The sequence below is a fragment of the Phyllobates terribilis genome, unplaced genomic scaffold (genome assembly GCF_046119375.1).
Source record: "Phyllobates terribilis strain yellow unplaced genomic scaffold, ASM4611937v1 Scaffold_4__5_contigs__length_816908805, whole genome shotgun sequence".
Classification (NCBI taxonomy): Eukaryota; Metazoa; Chordata; class Amphibia; order Anura; family Dendrobatidae; genus Phyllobates; species Phyllobates terribilis.
In genome coordinates this window covers 698633148-698659039 of record NW_027362764.1, presented here as the reverse complement: position 1 = coordinate 698659039, position 25892 = coordinate 698633148, and the positions used below count along the sequence as shown (strand labels likewise).

The window sequence follows — 25892 nt, the reverse complement described above, 5'->3', positions numbered from 1 at the left end:
TCTGTATGTTGTATAGTGAGGCACTACCAGGGGTTCAGGACCGTTTCAGTGTATCCTGGACATTTGTTTGATGTGAGTTCTGTGAAATCGGCTAGAGACAGATGCCTCCCACCCCACGTTATGCTGGTCACATTTTGCCACATTATGATGGTCACTAAATGAATATCACTAATATTATTTATTTGTTATTAAAATAAAATGGAAACTTATTTTGTAGTCTTGGCACGGTGGATGCCATAATCTTAAATTTTAGATAAACCTTTTAAAAGTAGGAGCTGATTGAAGCTGAGATTTGTGCTAGAGCAAACATGTATTCAATGGTGTCACGCAAGGTGAGAGAAAGACTAAGTGCACAATGACGGGAAAAGGGGAAGGAAGCCCAAACACTAGGGAAAGGGGGAGTGGAGACTCCTAGGCAGATCTGACAACACCCTGTCTCCCCTAAATGGGTTCGCCAAGCAGGAAACCTAATCCCTGACTGCCCCAGCGATAGGCCCTAGGTAGGCAGGGGAAGGGGTGAGCACTAGTCAGCCCCAAGTGCAACTAAAGGTAAACAGACGACAAGGGAATACACTTAGCTTGAGAAGACACCAAAGAGATCATGCCAACTATCCTCCAAGGGAACTCCAAGAATCACTAGCCGACTACAAGTACTTCAAGCCTGGACAGAGGAAAATAAAACGATCACTGACGACTCTCTGGAGAGACTGAAGGTATTTAAACATCCAGCAAGGGTGTGTCAATTAGCAGCAGAAGGTGGAGGTTACTGCTAGGTCCTAGAAGGAGAAGGATCTCTACAGAGATGAAAAGATCAAGAAGGTGCCTGCAGAGCCAAGCGCAATGACCTACTATAGCTAGATCCAGAACGACAGTCTGTCACACCTGACACAACCGTGACACATGGTTGAACGTGTTGAGCACAATATTATGCAATTTATGTCTTACCTGATAAGGAGACATGGCTTTTCTGGGAAGAGGTGTGACTAAAAATATAAAAATGACAACATTCACCCAAAAAACACCACAAAATTGTTATGCAAATTTCTGACAGAGTAAACCAACTAATAAGTAGTGAAACGATATGCCAGATTTATAAAATGGCCTGAACCACTGTGATAAATTTATAGGGGTTGTCCGGCCTTAAAAGTACAAGTCTGCAGTCACACTATGTGAATCCTAAGAGTGAATCCTGTGCGCTCTGAGGATTCTTCGGTGCCGTGACCAGCGGGTGTGGGATCGCAATTATGCAATTTGCATACATTCAGTCACGTGCCAACTAGACGAATGCGGCCTCGCTCAGTGCAAGTGTATTGAGCGAGGCCACACACGTCTAGTCGGCACATGACTGCATGTATGCACATTGCATAATTGCGATCCCACACCCGCTGTTTCTGGCAGCGAAGAATCCTCAGTGCACGCAGTGTGAGGATTCACAAGTCTGCAGTCACATATTGTACCCTAAGGCCAGACAACCCCTGTAAACAACCCCTGTAATGTATTATAAGATTGTTTACACGGTATAAAAAATAGACCAAATTGATAAATATGGGCATATTTATCATAGTGTCAAAGTGTGAATTAAAGGTACCACTTCCTAGTGCTTTTTTCAATGGTTGGGTAATATTTTAATAGGTTATCCTATTATCCTATTAACTTATTCTTAGAATCCAATGATAAAATGTATATAATTGTGGCTGTGCCGTGCCTTTTAATAAGATGTAGGTGTCTACATGAAGTCCATTACCTTGTGTACAGATTTTGGACATGAATAGGTTGTACGCACCTCTGCCGCATTTGCATTTTGAAAGCAATCAAATGCAGTTCTTATCTTTCTTTCTTCCTTAATCACTGTTGCTCTGGGAGATTCTGTGGCCTTCTTCCAAGATCACGTCCGATCCAAGTTTGTGTGTTTTGGAGAGAAAAACAGAATTGAGATTGATTGCCATCATCAACCAGTGTGTGCCATTATACCATTTCCCCTGTGGATGCATTGGCATAGGCAACATGGATATCAAAGCAGCAGGTTGGTTGGCATCACAAGTGGCAGCTTCACGGCTGGAGCATCTGCAAGCCTGCCATGTAGAGATGGGAAGAAGCACTGCTTATCTCTCACATTCACCGCGCCTCTGGCTATATTAACTCTCTGCTAACGACATCAAATGCTATACACTACATTAAGTAGTAAACATTGCGATAACTGTGAAATAATAAGGAAATCATATGTTACAAATTACAAACAATTGGATTGCACAGGGACAGCCGGGTAATTTTTTTGTTTTTCAGCACTGGACATTAATGAGAACACGTTATTGCGATGCGTGGGAAATTTAAAGCACTAGAAATAAGCGAAAACATTTTTTTTTTTTTTAAACAGATACATTTATTTCAAGGGGAGAATAGTATTTCCGTATAGAAAAATCAGTACTAATAGACATATTTACAAAATATAGATGACAATACTATTTTTCATACAGCTGTCTTCAAGACATCTACCAGGTACACTTGATTTGCTGTTCAGTACCTTGAGATTAAATGGGATCTTACACATTGGGTGCGAATTGTCTATCCATCTCAAAGTAAGTGGATTTCTAGAAGGCGTTCGTGATGAGCGCAAGGGGTCGTTACTAGTGATGAGCGAGTATGTTTTGTTAACCCTTTCACCGAGCATACTCGGGCGAGCACCGAGTAGTTACAGCTGCTCGGTGATATGTTTGAATCGCTCCCGTGTGCATGATTTGCGACGGTTTGACAGCTTTAATACATGTGAGGAATATCTGCTTCTTACACATTCCTCACATGTATTAAAGCTGTCAAACAGTTGCAAATCATGCACACGGGAGCAATTCAAACATATCACCGAGCACGCTGTAAATACTCGGTGCTTGTCTGAGCCTACTCGCCGAAAGGGTTAACAGAACATACTCGCTCATCACTACTCGTTACTAGAGTTTGCTGAGGGTGCTCGGGTATGCACAGAGTATCGCAGGTGCTCGAGTGACATGTTTGAGTCCCTGGGGCTGCGTGTTTCGCATCTAATAGCCAGAAAACATGCGGTGATTGCCTGATAAACAGCCGTGAAACATGCAGGCGCAGGGACTCGAGCATGTCACTCGAGCACCCGTGATACTCTGTGCATACCCGAGCACCCTAGGTAAGCTCCAGTAACGAGCCCTTGTGCTCATTACTAGAAACCATAGCAATAGGAATATGCTTCTTCTTTTACTTCATTTTACTCTGTGTGTAAATTCTAATCTACAATTTTAAAAAATATTGAGCTTCTGATGTTCGTATGAAACACTTGAAAAGGCAAATGTGTTTTAGTGTCGAATAGAGTAGGACAAGACTTGATTACAAACCTCCTCATGGGCGGATACAGAAGAAGGCCTCAATGCAAAAATAGCATTCGTCTCTTTTGTAGTCCAGTAGCTCATCATAATGCACTCCTACTTTTATGTGTCTCACAAAAGCAGCATGTCGCTTTTGGAGGTAGAATTTCCCCCTCTACCTCATGGGCTCTTGTGCGGCTACACAGGTTGCACTAATGGTATGTTTGCCTCTTAGCCCCCTTGTGAGATCTAGATATTGTAAATAACAGTAAAGTAACTTACACCAGCTCCATGTAGAGTCACCTTGCCAGCTAAAGTCCTGTGATCACAGCAGCATCTGCATTAATTCAAGCAGGCAGGCCCTCTCTGTGAGGACTGTGTAATAGAAGTGAAGGGAGTAGAGTAGAGATAAGGAATTGTTATGTGAGCTAGCGGGCTTTTAAAGATCGGACTGCAACTTTATAGTATTTATTCCATGGTAAATAACTGTCTGCTAGTGAATTCAATGAAAAGTTCTACTCTGCAGACAGGTTTCATAAAGCAGAACCGCCACTTTATATATAATCATTTTATTTTTATGTTCCTCTAGGGGACTTAAACTTGCAGTCGTTTCATCGCTTTTATAATACATTGTGATACTTCACTATTGCAGTGTATTTTGTCGGACTCTCTATATTTTAATCATCTCATGCAGTGGTGCAGATAAGTTTTTAGAGGAAGTACCTCTCTATGTAAAACCTCCTGGGTGCAATATTCAAGGGGTTGTAGCCGATCCTGTCTTCTGAAGCAGTTTGTCACATCTGACACCTGCTGCTGATAGAATGGGAACAGATCTGGAGCCCACATTGCAGGAAACATCATGAGTCACAGTGCTAGAAGGGGTTAAAGGGACTCTCTGCACAAAATGACTGTTTAATGCAAATACAGACAAACAGTTCATCATGGTGGGGCCAAACATTTAACTACACCTTCCTACCTGATTATTTTCCCTCTATCTCCACCCCGGTCTTCTTTGATTGACTGCTGTTTACATAGAGATGGAAACTAAGCAGGTGGGAACATGCACTCAAGCGATTGCCCCCCTCCCCCCATGATGCACTGAGCGCCTGTACTTGGCTTGAACAGTCATTCTGTGCTGACAGGTTCCCTTTAAATTGCACTTTGTTAAATAATGACTTCATATTAGGTTACAAAAGCTAAAACATTATACCAACCAATTTTTATTTGCACTAATGTTTCTAAATTTAAATAAATAACTTTTGCAAAACACTTTGGTAAAAATACTTTCATGTCTCCATGGTTACAGACTACAAACAAACCCTGTGTGTAGTCTGAGCTCTACATTATAACAAGATCACATGTAAATATACACTTTAAATTGGAAATACGCATAGTAGATGGAAGAGGGTGAAACATTGCGGCAAGTTAAAACTACACAGGGTTTGAGGTCTGCACCCACAGGAGAAATCTGCATGGTAGCTATACGATACCCTAAACTCTTGAAGATTTTTCTGCAGCAGTTTTCACAAAGTTTCTTCTGTTGTCAATTTTACGGGTGCATCTCACTAAATTAGAATATCATCAAAAAGTTAATTTATTTCAGTTCTTCAATACAAAAAGTGAAACTCATATTATAGTCATTGCAAGCAGAGTGATCTATTTCAAATGTTTATTTCTGTTAATGTTGATTATGGCTTACAGCCAATGAAAACACAATGGTCATTATCTCAGTAAATTAGAATGATTAACAGAAAACACCTGCAAAGGTTTCCTAAGCATTTAAAAAGGTCCCTTAGTCTGTTTCAGTAGGCTCCACAATCATGGGGGAGACTGCTGACTTGACAGATGTCCTGAAGGCAGTCATTGACAAACTCCACAAGGTCCCAGAGTTCCAGTTTTCATTTGGAAATCAAGATCTCAGAGTCTGGAGGAAGAGTGGAGAGGCCACAATCCAAGCTGCTTGAGGTCTAGTGTGAAGTTTCCACAATCAGTGATGGTTTGGGGAGCCAAGTCATCTGCTAGTGTAGGTCCACTGTGTTTTATCAAGACCAAAGTCAGCGCAGCCGTATACCAGGAAATTTTAGAGCACTTCATGCTTCCCTCTGCCGACAAGCTTTTTGGAGATGGAAATTTCATTCTCCAGCAGGACTTGGCCCCTGTCCACACTGTCAAAAGTACCATTACCTGGTTTAAAAACAACCGTATCACTGTGCTTGATTGGCCAGCAAACTCGCCTGACCTTAACCCCATAGAGGATCTATAGGGTATTGTCAAGAGGAAGATGAGAGACACCAGACCCAACAATGCAGACGAGCTGAAGGCTGCTATCAAAGCAACCTGGGCTTCCATAACACCTCAGCAGTGCCACAGGCTGATCGCCTCCATGCCACGCCACATTGATGCAGGAATTGATGCAAAAGGAGCCCCGACCAAGTATTGAGTGCATTTACTGAACATACATTTCAGTAGGCCAACATTTTGGATTTTAAAAACATTTTTCAAGCTGTTATAAAGTATTCTAATTTACTGAGATAATGACTTCTTTTGTGTTTTCATTGGCTGTAAGCCATAATCATCAACATTAACAGAAATAAACACTTGAAATAGATCACTCTGTGTGTAATGACTCTATATAATATATGAGTTTCACTTTTTGTATTGAAGAACTGAAATAAACTTTTTGATATTCTAATTTAGTGAGATGCACCTGTAAATGCATTAATGCAATAAAAAATGACACGCTTTAACATGTTATTGGTGGTTCGGACAATGTGAACATGCTCTACTATGAATTTGCTAGTCTTAAATACTTGCAGTGGTGGATGGGAATATTCTTTTATGCTGTTATCTAAAAGTTGAAAAAAGCATTTGTTAGTGTTTGTCTGAATATTAAGAAAACACATCTGTACGCGCTGTATCATGCCGCTATTCTGACATTCATTATGTGGGTTGAGAATAGTAAGTGCACTGTACGGGTCTGCTGTCCATTCTCTCAAGCAGATGGCTCCTACAGTTGTGTGTCACTTGCTTATTACATCCTCTTAAGATTAGTAGCTGTGTGTCCAGATGGGCCTGGAAGAACAGCTGTGTATATAAAAAAAAAAAATAGAAAATAAATGAAACCTGCATTATATAAAAAGTGTCCTAGTTGCAATGAAAACACACATTTCTCCCTCTACGTTAAGATGTTTTTAATCGTTTGTGGCTTGTTTGTATTTTTTGTTAATTTAAGTAAATATTCATAATTTGCTTCTAAAATGCAACTGTGCATTTATTTCACACAAGGGCAATATAAATAGCGAAATTATCGAAAACTTGTCACAATGCAAAATCAAGACGATGCCTCAGAGAAACGTATGTTACAGTTGGAATGTTTTGAACAAATTTATGCCATTAGCACTAAAACATGAACAGCCAGGTAGAAAATCCCAGCAGAACATAAACAAATGCCATGAATTATTCATCACCCCTTTTTTATCTTTCCTGGTTAAACTGCAAATGATGTTGTGAAGGTTGTTGGGTTGTTCTTTTTCTCTTCCTCTTCTGCTTTTTTTTTTTGGATCAGATTGATTTATTTGAAAATATTCCCGAGATGTCAGATGGAATTTTTTAGAAAACCCAAAACTTCAAAATGTGACTATTTTATTTTTCTTTAACTCTGTGTCCATTTAAAATATTTAAAAAAATTAGTAATTATAGACATTTTATTAACATTTATTGTATTCACTAAAAGGGAATTCAGATATTTTTAAAACCCCAGAATATCTTGTACTTCATTAAATTAAATTATTTTTTATTTTTTTTTAAGTTGCTGCATACTTTTAAAATTCCCTTTGACTCCAATCCTAACCATTCTGTGATCCCCTAGCAAATTTTGCCGTTTTTGGTAGCCAGTGATTAAATGCTTTTGGACGCACATTGAGTGTGGAGCTCCATTCCTCTTTGCACATGGTGGAAAAACTGGGACAACTATGAATACTAGAATACTAGAGAGTGCAAAAGGCACTAGAAATCCTGTCAAAATTATGCCCAAAAGTGTCTAGAATAAAGGATATGGCTAATTTGTCAAATTTATTAGTAGCATTCACCATATTGCCAAAAAATATTGTATACTATCCAGAAGGTAGTGTAAGAATGAAAAAATGTCTAGTTTGGTGCAATTCTCTAAGTATTTTACTCCATCAGTACTGCATACAATATAATCTGTTCATTAAAGGGGTAGCCCTGGCTTCGAGTACATTGCTTATGAACCCTAACAGCGCGTGCGATGTGAAGATTTTCCAGCATCGGGAGTGGGCGGTCATGTGACCACAAGTATGCCTTTTGCATACTTCCAGCCACATATCGACTAGACATGTCCGACCTCGCTCAATATATTTTCATTGAGCAAGGTCGCTCACGTCTAGTCAGCACCTTACCACATGTGCCCTCTTGTTATAGGAAACCAATTAAAATGTATCACGTCTTCAGTTTGTTTTTGTTTTGTTTTTTCAGAACTCCATATTATATAAATATGAGCCTTTTTAAAGCCGAACTGTCACCAGGTCAAAAGTGCCCAGTTTTTACTCTTTATTTTGGCTGATTGCCTGAGTAATCAACAATTTTTTTAATTTGTCCAAATCTGCCATATGTTTCCAGAGATATGGACCTTTTATTATTTAGTGATGATTTTTCTAGTGTTTACACAGGAGCCTCTGGGGCGTGTCCTCAGGATGCTCTGCATTATTACCTGGTGAGCGACACCCCTACTTGGTAAAGACCATAAAAATCAGTAAGAAATCAAAAAGCCCATGAGGGGCTTGATGAGGAGGTGTGTTGGAGCGGACAAATCTGATTTGTTAAGAGACATAGACTTATTGAATCAGGCGAGGCACATAGTGTTATTCACCGCTATGTACTTCTCCCCACAAATCTTCACGCCCCTGCAGAAATAGGATTTGTGGCATAGCAAATGAATTTGCGTCACGCCCCTGGTCATGAATTTGCGTCACGCCCCTACCTTGCCTAAGCTCCGTCCACTTTGTCAAACTTGGGACGAGAATGGCATGAATACACCAAAAGTCAAGTTCTTCTGCGCAACCTCGCATTATGCAAAAAAATTTGCAACTTTTCAAAGCTTTTTTTGGCCAGAGACCTGGCGAAAAAGATTTGATAAATCACCTGACATATTTCTATAACTAAATAGCGGATTTAAATAAAAAGATAAAAAAAATGGAATACTTAGGGGAACAGCGGGAATATTATAAGATATAAAAACTGGCCACTTTCTACACAATTACCGGTCCTCTTTAAAGTTTGTTTAATAAAGAAACAATGCCCCATTGCTTTTGTAAGGGTAACTAAGCTGCTTCTAGCTTTACTCTCTGAAATCATTGATACTACTGATTGGTGCATACGGATTAGACTACTTAGTGCTGAAAGTGGTTGCCTTTTACCAAGTTAATGGCATTTTAGCTGTTGTCATTTAATGCTCCAATGGATCTAAAGTTAAAAATTAAGTAACTTTGTAAATATTCTTTGCCGTTTTGTATCTTCAGCTTCTATTTAAACCTGTCTTCATAGATACAGACTGCAAATTCACCCTTTGTAGTCATGTCACGTTTGTCCATCTGTCTGTAATTCTATTGTCTATAGGTACTGTATGTGAAATTAATGCAAAAATGAATTGCATTACATTCCAAAGAAACATACCTATACTTTGTACTAAGAGCTTGTCCGGGACCTTAACACTGATGGCCTATCCTTAGGATTGGTCCTCAATGTCTGACACCCGGAATTTTGGCCGCAATAAGATAGTGTATATCCAACCCTATTGATTTGAATATGGGTTGGATGTGCAGTACCCAGCTGTGGCCACTATTCTGTCGACGGAGCTGTGCAGCTCTGTAACTGAGCACTTCCATTCGCTGCCGACATCGGGAACAGCTGATCGGCGGAGGTGCCCCCACCAGACACTGAAGACCTATCCTAAGGATAGGCCATTAATTGTAAAGTCCCAGACAACCCCTTTAATGTCATGTGAACATGGAGGCTTTTGAGCAGAAACCTTGTTAAAACTGAGCAGAAACTCTCTAAATTCTTCTCCTAAATCTCAAGACTCCTGAAACCGTTTAGTTTTTGCTTAGTTTTCACTCAACAAAAGGACTGTATGCACATAGCCTAAATGAAACTTCATGTTGCCATGGTCAAACTCATGACTCCATTAGAGAAAAGAAACAATATCAACCACTAAGCCACCATGCACATGTCAAATTGGGGGTGGAGGGAGGGCGTAAAAATCAATTAAGTATTGTAACCTTTGTTCTTGTATCTTTACATTTAGGAGGTGTTCCTTGTTGCTGTCGCCATCTTGGTTCTTCTTCTGGCTTTCTATGCCCTGTTTTATTATAACTTGGCTCCAACTGTGGAACTGGGAGAAGACTCGGCAGACTAGTCTGCGCCAACTGCCTCGATACTGTGATTTTGCATTGGAGAACTCGGAGCATCCATTATACAAAGATGTTACATTTCATTTCTAACATAAGGATAATGAGGAACAATATAAAAAGTCTTAAGGCACTCATAATTAAACATTCCTGATCTGAATCGTTATCCAGCATATGAATTGTTGATTGTGTATTAGATACAGAACATCTCTTGGGAAAAACTAAAAAATTTTTTTTTACAAGTTTCGATTTTTCTGGATGTTTGCCTAATATGTTGATTTGTAAATTTCATTATGATTAGCAATATCATGAAACTGATGAAGGCATTTTAAATATGGGTATTTTGATAGAAGTGAATCTTTCTTTTTAAATGATGCAATTTTTGTATTCAACACATTAAACATATTGTAATCTTCATTTGTATGCCATGTTTGTGTTGTGTGTGATGCTACATTTCTGGAACATCTGTGCCAAGGGATACGACTTGCTGGCTGATGTGATTTCATACACACGTCGAGAATGTAAAATTATATCTTGGTGAGTGGATTATTTTTTTTCTATTAATACAAGGAGCAGATGCATTGCATCTATAGTTACAGTGGCAACCAAAAGTTTTGCATTTTTTTAAAAGTGTGTTTACTTCTGTCTGTCTGTTGTGATGTCATTTTCCTGGTGATTTTAGTAAACCGGAAGCAAATGGTTGTCAGCTAAGAACGAAAATTGTGTTTGATATTGTTTACTTTGTGTTAGTTTTCAGCATTTGTTGGGCCAAATGTTTTGCATATTTTGTCATGGGCAGTTGGATTTTGCCTAAATTTTTATTTTTATTTTTTCTGTGTTTTTAGGTTAACACATGGCAAAGACAAAGCCAAACTTGTCACCTGATGTCAGGAAGCTTATTATTCTGAGAGTGAAGTCAGGCAAAAGCCAAAAAGAGGAGCTATGGAATTCAACTGTTGTCAGTCAAATGTCACATATATTAAAGAGAGAAAAAGAAGGTAATGGAACAGCTGACAAACCTAGAAGTGGATGTGTGGCGCCCCTGAGGGTTCGACTGCCACAGGAATGCTGCACTTCTTCAATGGAGTGTGGTGTTCCTCCTCTGAGGTAAGGCCGGTGTGATGGTAGTGACCTAGCCTTTTGCATCCAACACCATATTCCACCAGAGGGAGCTAGTATGCACTAGTGCTGCTCCACTGGTTACAGGGAGACTGGGGAACACAAAGTGGTAGGAACCAGTTAGTGGGTGTGGGTGGAGGAACACTAGTTAGTTACACTTCAAATTTCATATTTAATAGAATGCCATCTTTGATCTTGGTCTGTTCTCTGGTCTCTGACAGTGTGTCTGTCAAGTGGTCTTGGTTGCTGTCAAACTACTGTGTGTAATGTGACTTCCCTCCGGGAGCGCAGATCCTGTGTGGGCCTGCACCGGCAAGGGACACAGCCCTCGTACCCCGATCTATGGGACGAGAGGAGGTTGCAGACAAGGAATGTCTCAACCCGGCCAAGGACCAGGATCAAGAAGAAGGCCCAGGAGCTTTAGAGTGTGGCTCCCTAGCAAATGGGTCCCGGGGAGGATGCAGACGGAGCGGAGTACGCCACCTGTCCTCGCCTACCTGATCTATTCAGAGGGATTCCAGCCTATCTACACACGCACAGACGGGAAAGGGTGAAGTCCATAGTGCAGGAACACTCTGGTGTAGGGATGCTACCTCACACTGGACTTCCTCGGAGGTAGTCGGACCCCCGTCCCTGGTGGCCGCAGGACTCCGCGAGGAGCAGGGAGAAGCCTTGCGCTGCTTGAGAGAACTGTGAGTAAAGCCTTGGAAGTTCATCCCTATGGCCTCCGGACTGTTCATTACGCGCCATACCACGCGACGCGGTGCCCGTACTCCCCGCACTACTAACCCCCCTCTATCCTGTCTTGCCTGCCCTGAGGCCGCGCTCCGTCTGTGGGGAGCAGCGAGAACTTTAGCCGCCATGACACCGGGCCTCAGCGGACTGTAGCGGCGCTGGTGGCCCCATCACCAGACACCACAGGTGGCGTAGTCGACAAATGCCACTCAACCCTGAAAGCCCTAACATCCTTTTTAATGTGATGGCCCTGGGCACGGAACGGGTCAAGGCCACGGCTGCATCCCCATTAAACATCTGACCCGGCTCCGAGTACCTCATCTTCCCAGGGCAGGGCTGCGAGCGTCACAGATGACCACGGAAAACTTCCTCCAGAGTTGATCACATTATTAAAAAGAAAGTCAACATCTGATGTCCATAAAAGTGTCGTACAGATTTCGCATGAAATGAACAAAGAATATGGGGTCAAAGTGAGTCGCCAAACTATGGTGCGACGGCTAAGAGCAGTAGGGTTGAATGCTCGAGTTCTAGTCAAGAAGACTTTCATCTCTGCAAAGAACCGGAAGGTCAACTTGAGTTTGCCAAAGAACACAGCCAATAGAAAGAGACAGATTGGTCTAAGGTGTTGTGGTCGGATGAATCCAAGATCAATCTGTTTGGTAGTGATGGCAAGCACTATATTAAGTTTTCCAATTGGGCGGTATATGATGTAAGGTACCAAACACCTACAGTGAAACATGGTAGTGGCAATGTCATGGTTTGGGGTTGCTTTTCTGCATCTGCCATTGACCCGCTGCATAGAATTGATGGAAATATGAAAGCTACCATATACAAGGATACACTGAAGAATGTAATGCTGCCACATGGTAAAACCACAGTAGGCAGGGGATGGAAATTCCAGCAAGACAATGATCCTAAGCACACATCCAATTTAGTCAAAAATTGATTAGCAAAGAAAAATGTTTGCCTATTGCAATGGCCAAGCCAATCACCTGATTTACACGCTATAGAGCACCTTTGGGATGAGTTAGGGTGACGAGTTGGAGCCCGTACCCATAGCAATAAAAATGAAATTGTTTGCAGATTTGCAAATGGAATGGAGCAAGATCCCTCAAGATGTCTTGAATACCCTAGTGGCGTCAATGCCCCGTCGGTGTGGTGCAGTAATTAAAGAAAAAGGTTATGCTACAAAATACTAAGTTGTGGCATTGTAAACAATGAATTACTCTATATGTTGTGGTCAGTAAATAATATATGAAAAAAATATAAGGTGGGGGCGCTGGTAGGTAAGCCTGGTTGTACCTGCTGCAAGAGGAGACAACCAACCACAGGTTGTCAAAGTGGGTAAAGCTAAAAAAATAAAAAGGCTTGCGCTGGTAGTGTTAGACTTTGAGGAGGATAGAGGGTTGGTAATAAGAGTAGATGCGTTGAACTAAAACACAAGTTTTTATTTAGGGTAAAAGTACAATTGGGAGGAGAAAGGGGGATAAAATAATAATAAAATGAAGGATAAAATGAGCTAAAACGAGGGTACTGGTAGTAGACACAATAGTCTTGGGTGCTGGTTGGAAGGCAAAGGAGGGTACAGGAAGTCTCCTAGGTTAAAATGAGAGAGGAGGAGAGAGGTTAGTGCAATCCCATACTCACCACGTTGGAAAAATGGGGTGAGGTTTACCTGAATTGAAATTGGTTTTGGAGCTGGTCCAATGGATTGAGACAGTTGGGTGGTATGGTGAAGGGTTCACAGGCTGAGGGAAGAGAGGTGTGAATAAGTATACCTGGTTAGATTAGGAGGTAGATGTATCCTGAAGGGAGAAATTGGCTGAGGCGCAAACAAATAATATAATGGAAGTAGTTATAGGTAGAGATTACCTGTAAGGAGTGCTTGTGATGCCTGTAGGAATGAACGTGGAGCATATCCTGGGAGGAACGTGGCCTGAATGGTGCCAAAAGGGGGACAAGTATTAAATGAGGGGCTGGTTTCAGTTTGCCAGTGGTAAGATAGCTTTAAAATAAGAGTATCATTACCTATGGCTCACACAGCAGGTATTTTTGGTAGTAGAAGCTTAAGGTTCCCACTTGGGAGCTTATAGCACTGGTAGTGCTGTTGTGCACGCAATGGTGTTTGGCCTCTATGCTGAGGTGGCAACAGCTACAGGTGATCCCGAGCTGAACCACTCTCCTGCGGCAGAGGTATCTCTAATACCTAGAACTACTTCCATTTTATTATTTGTATGCGCCTCAGCCAATTTCTCCCTTCAGGATACATCTACCTCCTAATCTATCCATGTTTACTTATTCACACCTCTCTTCCCTCAGCCCGTGGACCCTTCACTACAACCACCCAACTGTCTCAATCTATTGGACCTGGTTCAAAGCCAACTTCAATTCAGGTAAACCTCACTTTTTTCTAACGTGGTGAGTATGGGATTACACTAACCTCTCTCTCCCCCTCTCTCATTTTAACCTAGGAGACTTCCTGGACCCGCCTTACAATATTTGCCTTTCAACCAGCACCAAAGACGATTGGGTCTACTACCAGTACCCTTGTTTTAGCTCATTTCATCCTTCATTTTATTATTATTTTATCCCCCCTTTCTCCTCCCAATTGTACTTTTTACCCTAAATAAAATCTTGTGTTTTAGTTCACCAACGCATCTACTCTTATTACCGACCCTCTATCCTCCTCATCAAAGTCTAACACTATCAGCGCAAGCCTTTTTATTGTTTAATAAATAGTATATGCAAAATTTTTGGCAGTCCATTTTATTTAAGTGAATGACCATATCTATATTCAAAAGCATGTTGGTTAAAATTAAGGTCTTGTATGATGACAACTTCATGCACTTTCAATTCACCACCAGGAAAATGACATCACACTTTAAAAAAAAAAGCAAAACTTTTGGTCGCTAATGTATATGTTTATGCTGTAGAAACAGGAAACTTCATGAGAGAGCACAGTACAATAGGTTCAAGATCACTATTTATGAATAAATTATAACATAAACAAATTTGTAAGGTTTTGTCTTAAACACAAGGACTTGAAATTACATTGTCAGAAAGAAGACCAGGCAGCAAAGAAGAATAGTAAAAAAAGAAAAAAAAAAAGTTCAAGAACATGATGCAAAATAGGTTAAAAAAATACGAAATTGGTTCAGAACTAGTCATGTGGTTCTATTCATGTTTGAATAAATCAAGGAGAATAACTGGAGATAAGGGAGATCACATCTGTTTGCCTTTCAATAAATTTGTGGCCCTATTACATCTGATAATTGGGAGTTTGTTTTTTTAAAATGAATTCCAATAGTAATATTCTGTTTTGCAAGATCTAACAGACTTAAAGGGGTATTCCCATCTCCAATATCCTATCCCAATACAGTATGTAGTAGGTGTAATGATGATAATAGTAGCAAATGCCTCCAATTAGAAATGTAGTATAATTTTTCTGATTCACTGTCTTTCCTCATGTGCAGGCATTGCAGGACCTTAGGCATCCATGGTTACGACCACTGATATAGTGACAGTTAGCTAGTTGCTACTGGTCCTAACCATGGATACCTAAGGTCTTGCAATGCCTGCACATGAGGAAAGAGACATAGCGAATCATAAAACTATACTACATTTCTAATTGGAGGCATTTGCTAATATTATTACGCTTACTACATATTGGGATAGGATCTATGAGATGGGAATACCCATTCAAGTTAACATTAATATGGGTCAGTCAAGTCCCTACCAAGGTTAGTTTTGCTGACCAGTTTATCTTTTTAATATGAAATCATGGTGTTTCCTAAAGATGTACTGGAATAAAAAAATGGGCAAGCATAACAATGTAGATGGCTTTGACAAAGGCCAAATTGTGATGTCAAATTGGGATCATAATTTAACGACCGCCAATACACATTAAAACTGCTGCCATTAAGGGGCCTTATTCCCTCATTGCCGTTTTAAAACTGCGATAAGGAAAAAGGCTGTAGCGCCCTCCAGAGTCAGAAAATCTTCAGGGTCTCAACTACCCTGGAGAAAATGATCGGGTCCGTATTTTCCATTCCCTGATGATGAATATCTGCGGTCACAAAAAAAATAAAAAAAAGTGTGCCCACTGTTACAATGATTTTTCTCTCTGACATGATATACATGTTAGAGGAGAAAGAAATGATTTCCCCAAGCCCTCCTGGTACCTCGATCATCCCCTGGTCTCTCCTGCTCCGGCCCTTTGCGTCCTCTTCCTGTAAAAAAAAATAAAAATGGCGGGTGCAGTGCGCCTGCCGAGATCTGCTGGCCAGTACCCACGAACATTAGGGAATTTTTTCTATTGGTTCCTTTTTGATCACTGTGATAGCCCCGATCACCAGTGATCAAAAGTAAAAAAATAGGAAATCAAATGCCCATTTGTAAACTCCTCAGATAAAAATTCTAAAAGAACAAAAACATTTTTTTTCCATTCTTTGCCGTTAGGGTTGGGTTGGGTTGGGTTAGAGTTGTGGTTATAGTGACCATATGATGACTAGTGTTGAGCACAAGTGCTCGCTACTCGAGTTTGCATCGGGTGCTCTGGCATGCACAGAGTATCGCGGGTGCTCGAGTGGCATGCTCGAGTCCCTGCCCCACTTGTTCTGCGGCTATTAAGCAGCCAAAAAAAACATGCAGGATTTCCTGCCATACACAGGCAGTTCCCCATGTTTTTTTTTTTTTTTGGGTGTCTAACAACCGCAAAAAATTCGGGGCGGGGACTCGAGCATGTCACTCAAGCACCCATGATAAAGAGTGCATTCCTGAGCACCCAATGCAAACTCAAGTAGCGAGCACTTGCGCTCAACAATAATGGCGACGTATTCAATTTAACGACCTAATGTTATCAAATTCTGTGTCGTACCTCTGGGCTCAGAATGCTCACTATACTCCTTGATAAAATCTTTGAGGGGTGTAGATTCCAAAATGGGGTCACTTGTGGGGGGTTTCACTGTTTATGCTCATCAGACAGCACAAAAAAATTGGGGGCTAAAAGATCGTTTTTGTTAAAAATGTGTTTTTTTTTTTTTTTTCACGGCTCTACGTTATAAAATCCTGTGAAGCACCTAGGTTTTCAAGGTACTCACCACACATCTAGATAAGTTCCTTGAGGGGTCTAGTTTCCAAGATGGTGACACTTGGGGGTTTCCACTGTTTCATCACATCAGGAGCTCTCCATACGCGACATGGCGTCTGCTCTAGATTCCAGCCAATTTTGCGTTCAAAAAGTCAAATGGTGCTCCTTCCTTTCCAAGCCCTGCATACGCCCACATATAGGGTAGCGGCGTGCTCAGGAGAAATTGCACAACACATTTTGGTGTCCTTTTTCTCTTGTTACCCTTGTGAAAATTAAAAAATTTGGGTCTAAAGTAAAATTTTTGTGAAAAAAAAGTTAATGCTCATTTTTTCCTTTCACATTGCTTGAGTTCCTGAGCTGCAGCTGAAGGGTTGATAAACTTCTTGAATGTGATTTTGAGCGCTTTGAGAAGGGTGCAGTTTTTAAAATGGTGTCACTTTTTCTGTCATTTAGACCCTCCTAAGTCACTTCAAATGTGATGTTCCCTACCAAAAAAAAATGGTTTTGTAAATTTTGTTGAAAAAAATGAGAAATCATTGATCAACTTGTAACCCTTTATAGCTTCCTAACAAAAAAAAATTATATTTCAAAAATTGTGCTGATGTAAAGTAGACATGTGGGAAATGTTATTTATTAACTATTTTGTGTGACCTAACTCTCTGGTTTAAGGGTATAAAAAAGTTTGAAAATTGTGAAATTTTCCAAATTTCCTTTTTTTTTTTTCCACAAATAAACGCAAGTCATATCGAACAAATTTTACCACTAACATTAAGTACAATCTGTCACAAAAAGCAATCTCAGAATTACCGACATCCGTTTAAGTGTTCCAGAGTTATTACCACATAAAGTGACACTATAAAATTTGGCCTGGTCATTAAGGTCAAAATTGGCTCGGTCACTAAGGTTAAGGTACGTCTTGTGTGTTGTTGCCAATATACATCTGTTAGTATGTACCAAAGTTCTCCAAGGAAGGACATTTGTTGAACCTGCAACTGCATCCTAGTTGAGCCCTTCCCATTCAATTCTACAAAAGAGCTACTGAAGCACAAATTGGTGAAAAAGTTAATGTTGGCTGATAGGTGTCATGACAGTTTGCACCCTCCTCACACATATTCAAAACTCAGGATCATGCAATGCTATCATGGTAGGTGATAGATCTTGGATATGTACCACTTGAAATAAAAAGATATTCTTCCAACAGAGAACCAAAACATGGTGAACTTAATGTCGGCAGCTTAAAGGGTTCTTCTGGAACTACAGTACAGACCAAAAGTTTGGACACACATTCACATTTAAAGATTTTTCTGTATTTTCATGACTTTGAAAATTGTACATTCACACTGAAGGCATCAAAACTATGAATTAACACATGTGGAATTATATACTTAACAAAAAAGTGTGAAACAACTGAAAATATGTCTTATATTCTAGGTTCTTCAAAGTAGCCACCTTTTGCTTTGATGACTGCTTTGCACACTCTTGGCGTTCTCTTGATGAGCTTCAAGTGGTAGTCACCGGAAATGGTTTTCACTTCACAGGTGTGCCCTGTCAGGTTTAATAAGTAATATTTCTTGCCTTATAAATGAGGTTGGGACCATCAGTTGTGTTGTGCAGAAGTCAGGTGGATACACAGCTGATAGTCCTACTGAATAGACTGTTAGCTGCTTTTTTCTTGCCATAATACAAATTCTAAATAATGAAAAACGAGTGGCCATCATTACTTTAAGAAATGAAGGTCAATCAGTCCGAAAAATTGGGCAAACCTTGAAAGTGTCCCGAAGTGCAGTTGCAAAAACCATCAAGCGCTACAAAGAAACTGGCTCACATGAGGACCGCCCCAGGAAAGGAAAACCAAGAGTCACCTCTGCTTCTGAGGATAAGTTTATCCGAGTCACCAGCCTCAGAAATTGTAGGTTAACAGCATCTCAGATTAGAGACCAGGTCAATGCCACACACAGTTCTAGCAGCAGACACATCTCTTCAATAACTGTTAAGAGGAGACTTTGTGCACCAGGCCTTCATGGTAAAATAGCTGCTAGGAAACCACTGCTAAGGACAGGCAACAAGCAGAAGAGACAAGTTTGGGCTAAAGAACACAAGGAATGGATATTAGACCAGTGGAAATCTGTGCTTTGGTCTGAGGAGTCCAAATTTGAGATCTTTGGTTCCAACCACCGTGTCTTTGTGCGATGCAGAAAAGGTGAACGGATGGACTCTACATGCCTGGTTCCCACCGTGAAGCATGGAGGAGGAGGTGTGATGGTGTGGTGGTGCTTTGCTGGTGACACTGTTGGGGATTTATTCAAAATTGAAGGCATACTGAACCAGCATGGCTACCACAGCATCTTGCAGCGACATGCTATTCCATCCGGTTTGCATTTAGTTGGACCATCATTTATTTTTCAACAGGACAATGACCCCAAACACACCTCCAGGCTGTGTAAGGGCTATTTGACCAAGAAGGAGAGTGATGGGGTGCTACGCCAGATGACCTGGCCTCCACAGTCACCAGACCTGAACCCAATCAAGATGGTTTGGGGTGAGCTGGACCGCAGAGTGAAGGCAAAAGGGCCAACAAGTGCTAAGCGTCTCTGGGAACTCCTTCAAGATTGTTGGAAGACCATTTCCGGTGACTACCTCTTGAAGCTCATCAAGAGAATGCCAAGAGTGTGCAAAGCAGTTATCAAAGCAAAAGGTGGCTACTTTGAAGAACCTAGAATATAAGACATATTTTCAGTTGTTTCACACTTTTTTGTTAAGTATATAATTCCTCATGTGTTAATTCATAGTTTTGATGCCTTCAGTGTGAATGTACAATTTTCATAGTCATGAAAATACAGAAAAATCTTTAAATGGGAAGGTGTGTCCAAACTTTTGGTTTGTATTGTATGTTAGTTCTTAGGCCCGTAGTAAAAAAATATATAACAGATAATCTCACAGTAATGGTATGTTGTGGGGAATTATCCACAAATCTATCCCAGAGAATAATCAAAAAATGAAAATGGGCAGAAACCAATATAAAGTGGTATCAAAAGATAATAACTTTATTAAGCATATAAGTGAATGTTGGTTACAGGAGATCGATTAAAAGGCATTTGAGGAAAAGAAAGTAGTACAGAACTATGCTGAAACTAATACTGGCCCACATACCATTCAGAGTTTGTTACAATAAGGCGTCTGATTTCCAATTTTGTAATATGCCCTATTGCTACCTACCTGTTTATTTTACACAGCGCTGTCTCAGTGGTAATTGACTGCGCCTGCCAGTGCTTGTGCTGCTTACATCAACTGAACAGCTCTTTCTCTTCTGGATTGCTCTGTTGACAGGGTGAGACTGCCAGTATCATGCTGATTGACAGCCAGCTTCCCACAGTTAAGACAGTCACGCAGCCTCAACAGACCAGAGTGGAAGACAAGCAACTCCTATTGATGTGACATCAGTGGAAGCTGCAAAATCGCCTGCAGGAGTGTTCGGTGATCGCTCTGAGCCGGCAGAGATCAGCGGCGGGCAGAACATGCAGGTAGTTAGCCACTACCTACCTCTAAGTTCTTTCGCCTATAGTAGAAAAAATAAATTTGTCCCAGATAACCCCTTAAAATGGACACAGAACATGTTATCTTTGCTTGGAGTGTGATCGGGAGATAGCGTGGGTGCTAGCTCTGATGACAGCGTCATTTAAGAGGTTAGACTGATGCGAAGTGTGACCTATATATATTTATGTATATACATACACATATATATAATGTGTATATTATTTATTATTATTTATTATTATAGCGCCATTTATTCCATGGCACTTTACATGTGAAAAAGGGGTATACATACAAGAACAATTACAATAATCTTGAACACAATGTGACGGCGACTGGCACAGGAGGAGCGAGGACCCTGCCCGTGAGGGCTCACAGTCTACAAGGGATGGGTGAAGATACAGTAGGTGAGGGTAGAGCTGGTCGTGCAGCGGTATTGATGGAGTGGTGGTTACTGCAGGTTGTAGGCTTGTCGGAAGAGGTGGGTCTTCAGGCTCTTTTTGAAGGTTTCCATGGTTGACGGGAGTCTGATGTGCTGGGGTTGAGAGTTCCAGAGTAGGGGGGGAAGCATGGGAGAAATCTTGTATGCGATTGTGGGAGGAGGAGATTAGAGGGGAGTAGAGAAAGAGATCTTGTGAGGATCGGAGGTTGCGTGCGGGTATGTAGCGGGAGACTATGTCAGAGATATATGGAGGAGACAGGTTGTGAATGGCTTTGTATGTCATGGTTAGGGTTTTGAACTGGAGTCTCTGGGCAATGGGGAGCCAGTGAAGAGATTGACAGAGAGGAGAGGCCGGGGAATAGCGGGGGGACAGGTGGATTAGTCGGGCAGCAGAGTTTAGGATGGATTGGAGGGATGCGAGAGTGTTGGAAGGCAGGTCACAGAGCAAGAGGTTGCAGTAGTCAAGGCGGGAGATGATGAGGGCGTGCACTAGTGTTTTTTCAGATTCATGGTTAAGGAATGTGCGGATCCGGGAGATATTTTTGAGTTGGAGTCGGCAGGAAGTGGAAAGGGCTTGGATATGTGGTTTGAAGGAGAGTTCAGAGTCCAGGGTTACCCCAAGGCAGCTAGCCTGAGGGATTGGGGAGAGTGGGCAGCCATTGACGTTGATAGATAGGTCAGTTGGGGGGGTTGACTGAGGAAAGATGATGAATTCTGTTTTGTCCATGTTAAGTTTTAGAAATCTAGCAGAGAAGAAGGATGAAATAGCAGACAGACATTGTGGATTTTGGTTAGTAAGGATGTGATATCGGGTCCAGAGAGGTAGATCTGTGTGTCATCAGCATAGAGGTGATAATGAAAGTCATGAGACTCTATGAGCTGTCCCAGGCCTAAGGTGTAGATGGAGAAGAGCAGGGGTCCTAGAACTGAACCTTGGGGGACACCGACAGATAGGGGGCGATATGAGGAGGTGGTCTGTGAGTGAGAGACACTGAATGTCCTGTCTGTTAGGTATGAGGAGATCCAGGATAGGGCCAAGTCTGTGATGCCGAGAGATGAGAGAGTTTGTAGTAAGAAGGAATGGTCAACTGTGTCGAAGGCAGATGACAGGTCTAGGAGGAGGAGGACAGAATAGTGTCGCTTAGATTTGGCGGTTAGTAGGTCGTTGGTGACTTTAGTGAGTGCAGTTTCAGTAGAATGGTGCGGTCGGAAACCAGATTGTAGGCAGTCGAAGAGGGAGCAGGAGGAGAGGTGGGAGGACAGTTCAGAATGGACATGTTGTTCCAGTAGTTTTGAGGCATAGGGGAGAAGTGATATGGGGCGATAGCTAGACAGAGAGGATGGGTCAAGGGAGGGCTTTTTGAGGATTGGTGTGATTGAGGCATGTTTGAAGCATGAGGGGAAGACACCAGTTGTTAGTGACAGGTTGAAGAGGTGGGCTAGGGGTAGGATGAAGATAGTGGTAAGGTTTGGGATGAGGTGCAATGGGATTGGGTCAAGTTTACAGGTGGTGACGTGTGATTTGGAGAGTAAAGAGGAAAGTTGATCTTCCGTAATGGTGGAGAATGTGGTTTTGGAGGAGGAGGGTTGAGTAGGTGTGGGGAGGGGCTGTGGGGACTTTAGGCAAAAGCTTTGTCTGATGGTGTCAATCTTCTGCTTGAAGAATGAGGCAAAGTCTTCGGCTGAAATAAGAGGAGAGGGAGGAGGCACTGGGGGACGAAGGAGAGAATTGAAGTTGTTGAATAGTTGCTTGGGGTTGTGAGACAGGGAGGATATGAGAGATGAGAAGTATGTTTGTTTTGCTGCAGTGAGTGTGGACTTGAAGGTAGTGAGGGACGGCTTGAATGCGATGAAGTGCTCATTGGAATGGGACCTTTTCCATCTACGATCAGCAACCCTCGAGGCCCGTCGCAGTTCTTTAGTTAGGCTGGTGTGCCAGGGTTGTCTGTTGATTGTGCGAGCTTTGGTATGTGTGAGGGGGGCGACTTATACATACACATATATATATGTGTATGTATATGTGTGTGTGTGTGTATATGTATATGTGTGTATATATATATATATATATATATATATATATATATATATATATATATATATATAATTCTCCTTATCCCAAATAAAAATAGAACAGGAAAATGCAATTAAAACGATATATGTACCCCAAAATGGTATCAATAAAAACATAATCTTGACACACAAAACAAGCTAAAACACCGCTCCATTGACAGAAAAATAAAAAGAAAAGTTACAAATCAGTGAATGTTGTCAACCATATTTTTTTTTTACAAACTTCAGATTTGTTTTAAACCTTTAACGCCTTCATTCCGAAGCCTGTTTTCACCTTCCTGACCAGGCCATATTTTCCAATTCTGACCACTGTCACTTTATGTGGTAATAACTCTGGAACGCTTCAACGGATCCCACTGATTCTGAGAAGTGTTTTTAGTTACTCATTGTACTTTATGGTAGTGGTAAATTTAGTTTGATATTTTTGCATTTATTTGGGAAAGTATCGCAAATTTGGCAAGAACTTTGAAACTTTCACAATTTTCAAACTTTAAGATTTTTGCCCCTAAACCAGTGAGTTATCACTAGTGTTGAGCATTCCGATACTGAAATATCGGGTATCGGCCGATATTCGCGGTATCGGAATTCCGATACTTAATTCCGATACTTTTACAATATTGAATACCGGAATCGGAAGTTCCCATAATGCCTGCGCTCTGCAGTGTCTCTGAAGGATGACAAGCTGGATGGCAGTGCTCAGCTGCGATCCAGCCTGTCATCAGAATGCCATCCCAGCGTGGGAGAATTCTCCTGATTGTTTAAAAGCCGGCGGGCGGTAAAAAGCCGCCGGCTTTTAAACAATCACACAGCCCCATACTGCTTCCCGCAGCCTCCCACCCCGATCCTCCGTTCCCCTCGCCACCTCCCATCCCGATCGTAAGTTTGGACCGGGCGGGGAGCACAGCACCAAAGAGCGGGGAGCGAAGGACCCGGGCGGGGATGCCGTCAGTGAAAAGACTTCACCGCCGGCTTTCCCGTTCTGTGCTGCGCTTTCCCGCCGGTTATTTCAAATGAACAGCTGAGGTATCAGGTGATGCCGATCAGCTGTTCATTTGAAGTAGCCGCGGTGCCCTCAGAGGGTTCATGTGAGTTCATGCTTGACTGCATTGCATGAACTCACATGAACTTTCCCACGGTCGCACAGGTCAGCCTCACCTCCCAGACCATCAGCCCGTCATGATTAGTGTGTGCGGGTGTCTGTGCGATGTCTGCGGGTGTGTGCGGTGTCTGAGCGATGTCTGCGGGTGTGTGCGCGGTGTCTGTGCGATGTCTGCGAGTGTGTGCGGGGTGTCTGTGCGATGTCTGCGAGTGTGCGTGCAGGCAGACATAGGCCGATGTGACACTACTACTCCCATCGGCCTATGTCTGTCCCCCGTCCACTCGTGCCAGCAGGATCAGCTCGATGGGAGCAGTAGTTCCCATCAGCCTGATCCTGCTATTTAAATTGCCCTACTGTGTCCCCAATAAATTTTAAATACATGTCATTGGTGGCCAGTGGTTACCTACAATAAATTAGTTCATACATTACCTGTCCCCGCCGATCGCCACCTAAAATAAAGTAAAAAATAAAAAACTACACCTATACTCACCTAGACACCTAATTCCCCGAAGCCATCGATCTCCTGTAATAAAATCTAAAATAATAAACCACAACCTTATCCTTACCCCTCCGTAGTAGTCCACGAGTGTCCCACGATGATCTCCAGTTTAGAGCAGCCACATAGAATGTGACCGCTCTGAACCGCTTCCGCCGCTAGAATGACGGGGCCGTAAAGCAGCCCCGTCACAGCATAAGCGGGTTCGCCGGAGTTCAGGCAGCGCTGCTCCGGTTAGCTCCTTTACGGCCCTGCTGTATCGTGAGAAATTCCCACGGTACCGCAGTGCCGTAAAGGAGGTCTCCGGAGCTGCGCTGCCTGAATGCACTCCGGTGACCTCAGTCAGTGGCTCCCGCTGCCGGGAGCGGACGTGTTCCCGGCAGCGTGAGCTTACAGCAGCCATGACAGCTGTCACATCTCCAGATGTGACAGCTGTGCATGGGAGATCAGCGCAGGAACGTGGACAGGTAACTATTTTTTTTTAGTAAACTAACAATTAAATAAAATTGTGTGTTTTATTTCAAATAAATTATTTTTTTCTGGGTGTAGTGTGTGTTTTTCTTTTTAACACTTTGTAGGTTAGTAATGGGGGTGTCTTATAGACGGCCATCATTACTAACCTGGGCTTCATGGCAGCTGGCGCTGACATGAACCCCAACCCTATTACCCCCTGCCACCGCACCAGGGCAGCGTGGAAGAGCGAGGCTAAGTGCCAGAATTGGCGCATCCTATGGATGCGCCATTTCTGGGGTGGCTGACGGCTGGTGTTTCTAGCCTGGGAGGGGGCCAATATTCATGGCTCCCTTCCTGGGCTATTAATATCAGCCCCCAGCTGTCTGCCTAGCCTTTGCTAGCTATTAAAATAGGGGGGACCCCACGTCATTTTTTTGGGGGGGTCCCCCATTTTAATAGCTAGTAAAGGCTAGGTATTCAGCTGGGGGCTGATATTAGTAGCCTGGGAAGCTCTGTGGGTATTACCCCCTTCCCAGGCTTCAAACATCTACCCCAGCCGTCTGCTTAACCTCCGCTAGAGACTAAAATTAGGGGGAACCCCACGCCAATTTTTTTTTTAATAAATCCTTTATTTTAACACTAAATGACAAGTACAGTAATCAACACTATCACTGTACTTCTTATATATGTGACTGACATGTTTCTCTCTATCTAATCTATGTGTGATTCTCTATTCTTTCTATTCTAAATTGTCGGGTACAGATGCTGAATTGCCGGCCGGCTTTTTTAAAGAGACGGTGCATGAAAACACTAATATTTTTTTAAATAAGTCCTTTACACTAAATGACAAGTACAGTAAGCAACACTGTCACTGTACTTCTTATATATGTGACTGACATGTTTCTATCTATCTAATCTATGTGTGAAGCTCTATTCTTTCTGTTATAAATTGTCGGGTACCAGTGTATGCCGCTGCTGAATTGCCGGCTTTTCATGTTTCACTGTGAGCACTGTTCCCATCGATTTGGGCAACCACCTCCCCCAATACATTCTACATTATTGTTAGTTGTTTTCCTTCATGTAGAATTAACCTACAAGGAAAGAAAG

The 25892-nt window shown here is 42.0% G+C and overlaps 1 protein-coding gene across 4 annotated transcripts in view; it reads left to right on the top strand.

The window, feature by feature from the left end:
- The window catches only part of TRIQK (triple QxxK/R motif containing), a 147679-nt gene extending 137511 nt beyond the window's left edge, over positions 1 to 10168 (top strand). For all 4 annotated transcript variants that reach the window (XM_073676768.1, XM_073676769.1, XM_073676767.1 and 1 more), the window contains one exon: positions 9649 to 10168. In XM_073676768.1, coding sequence (XP_073532869.1) covers positions 9649 to 9759 — 111 coding nt within the window. In that variant the 3' untranslated portion in view covers positions 9760 to 10168. The remainder of the gene's footprint in view (positions 1 to 9648) is intronic.
- The last annotated feature ends 15724 nt before the right edge of the window (positions 10169 to 25892 follow it).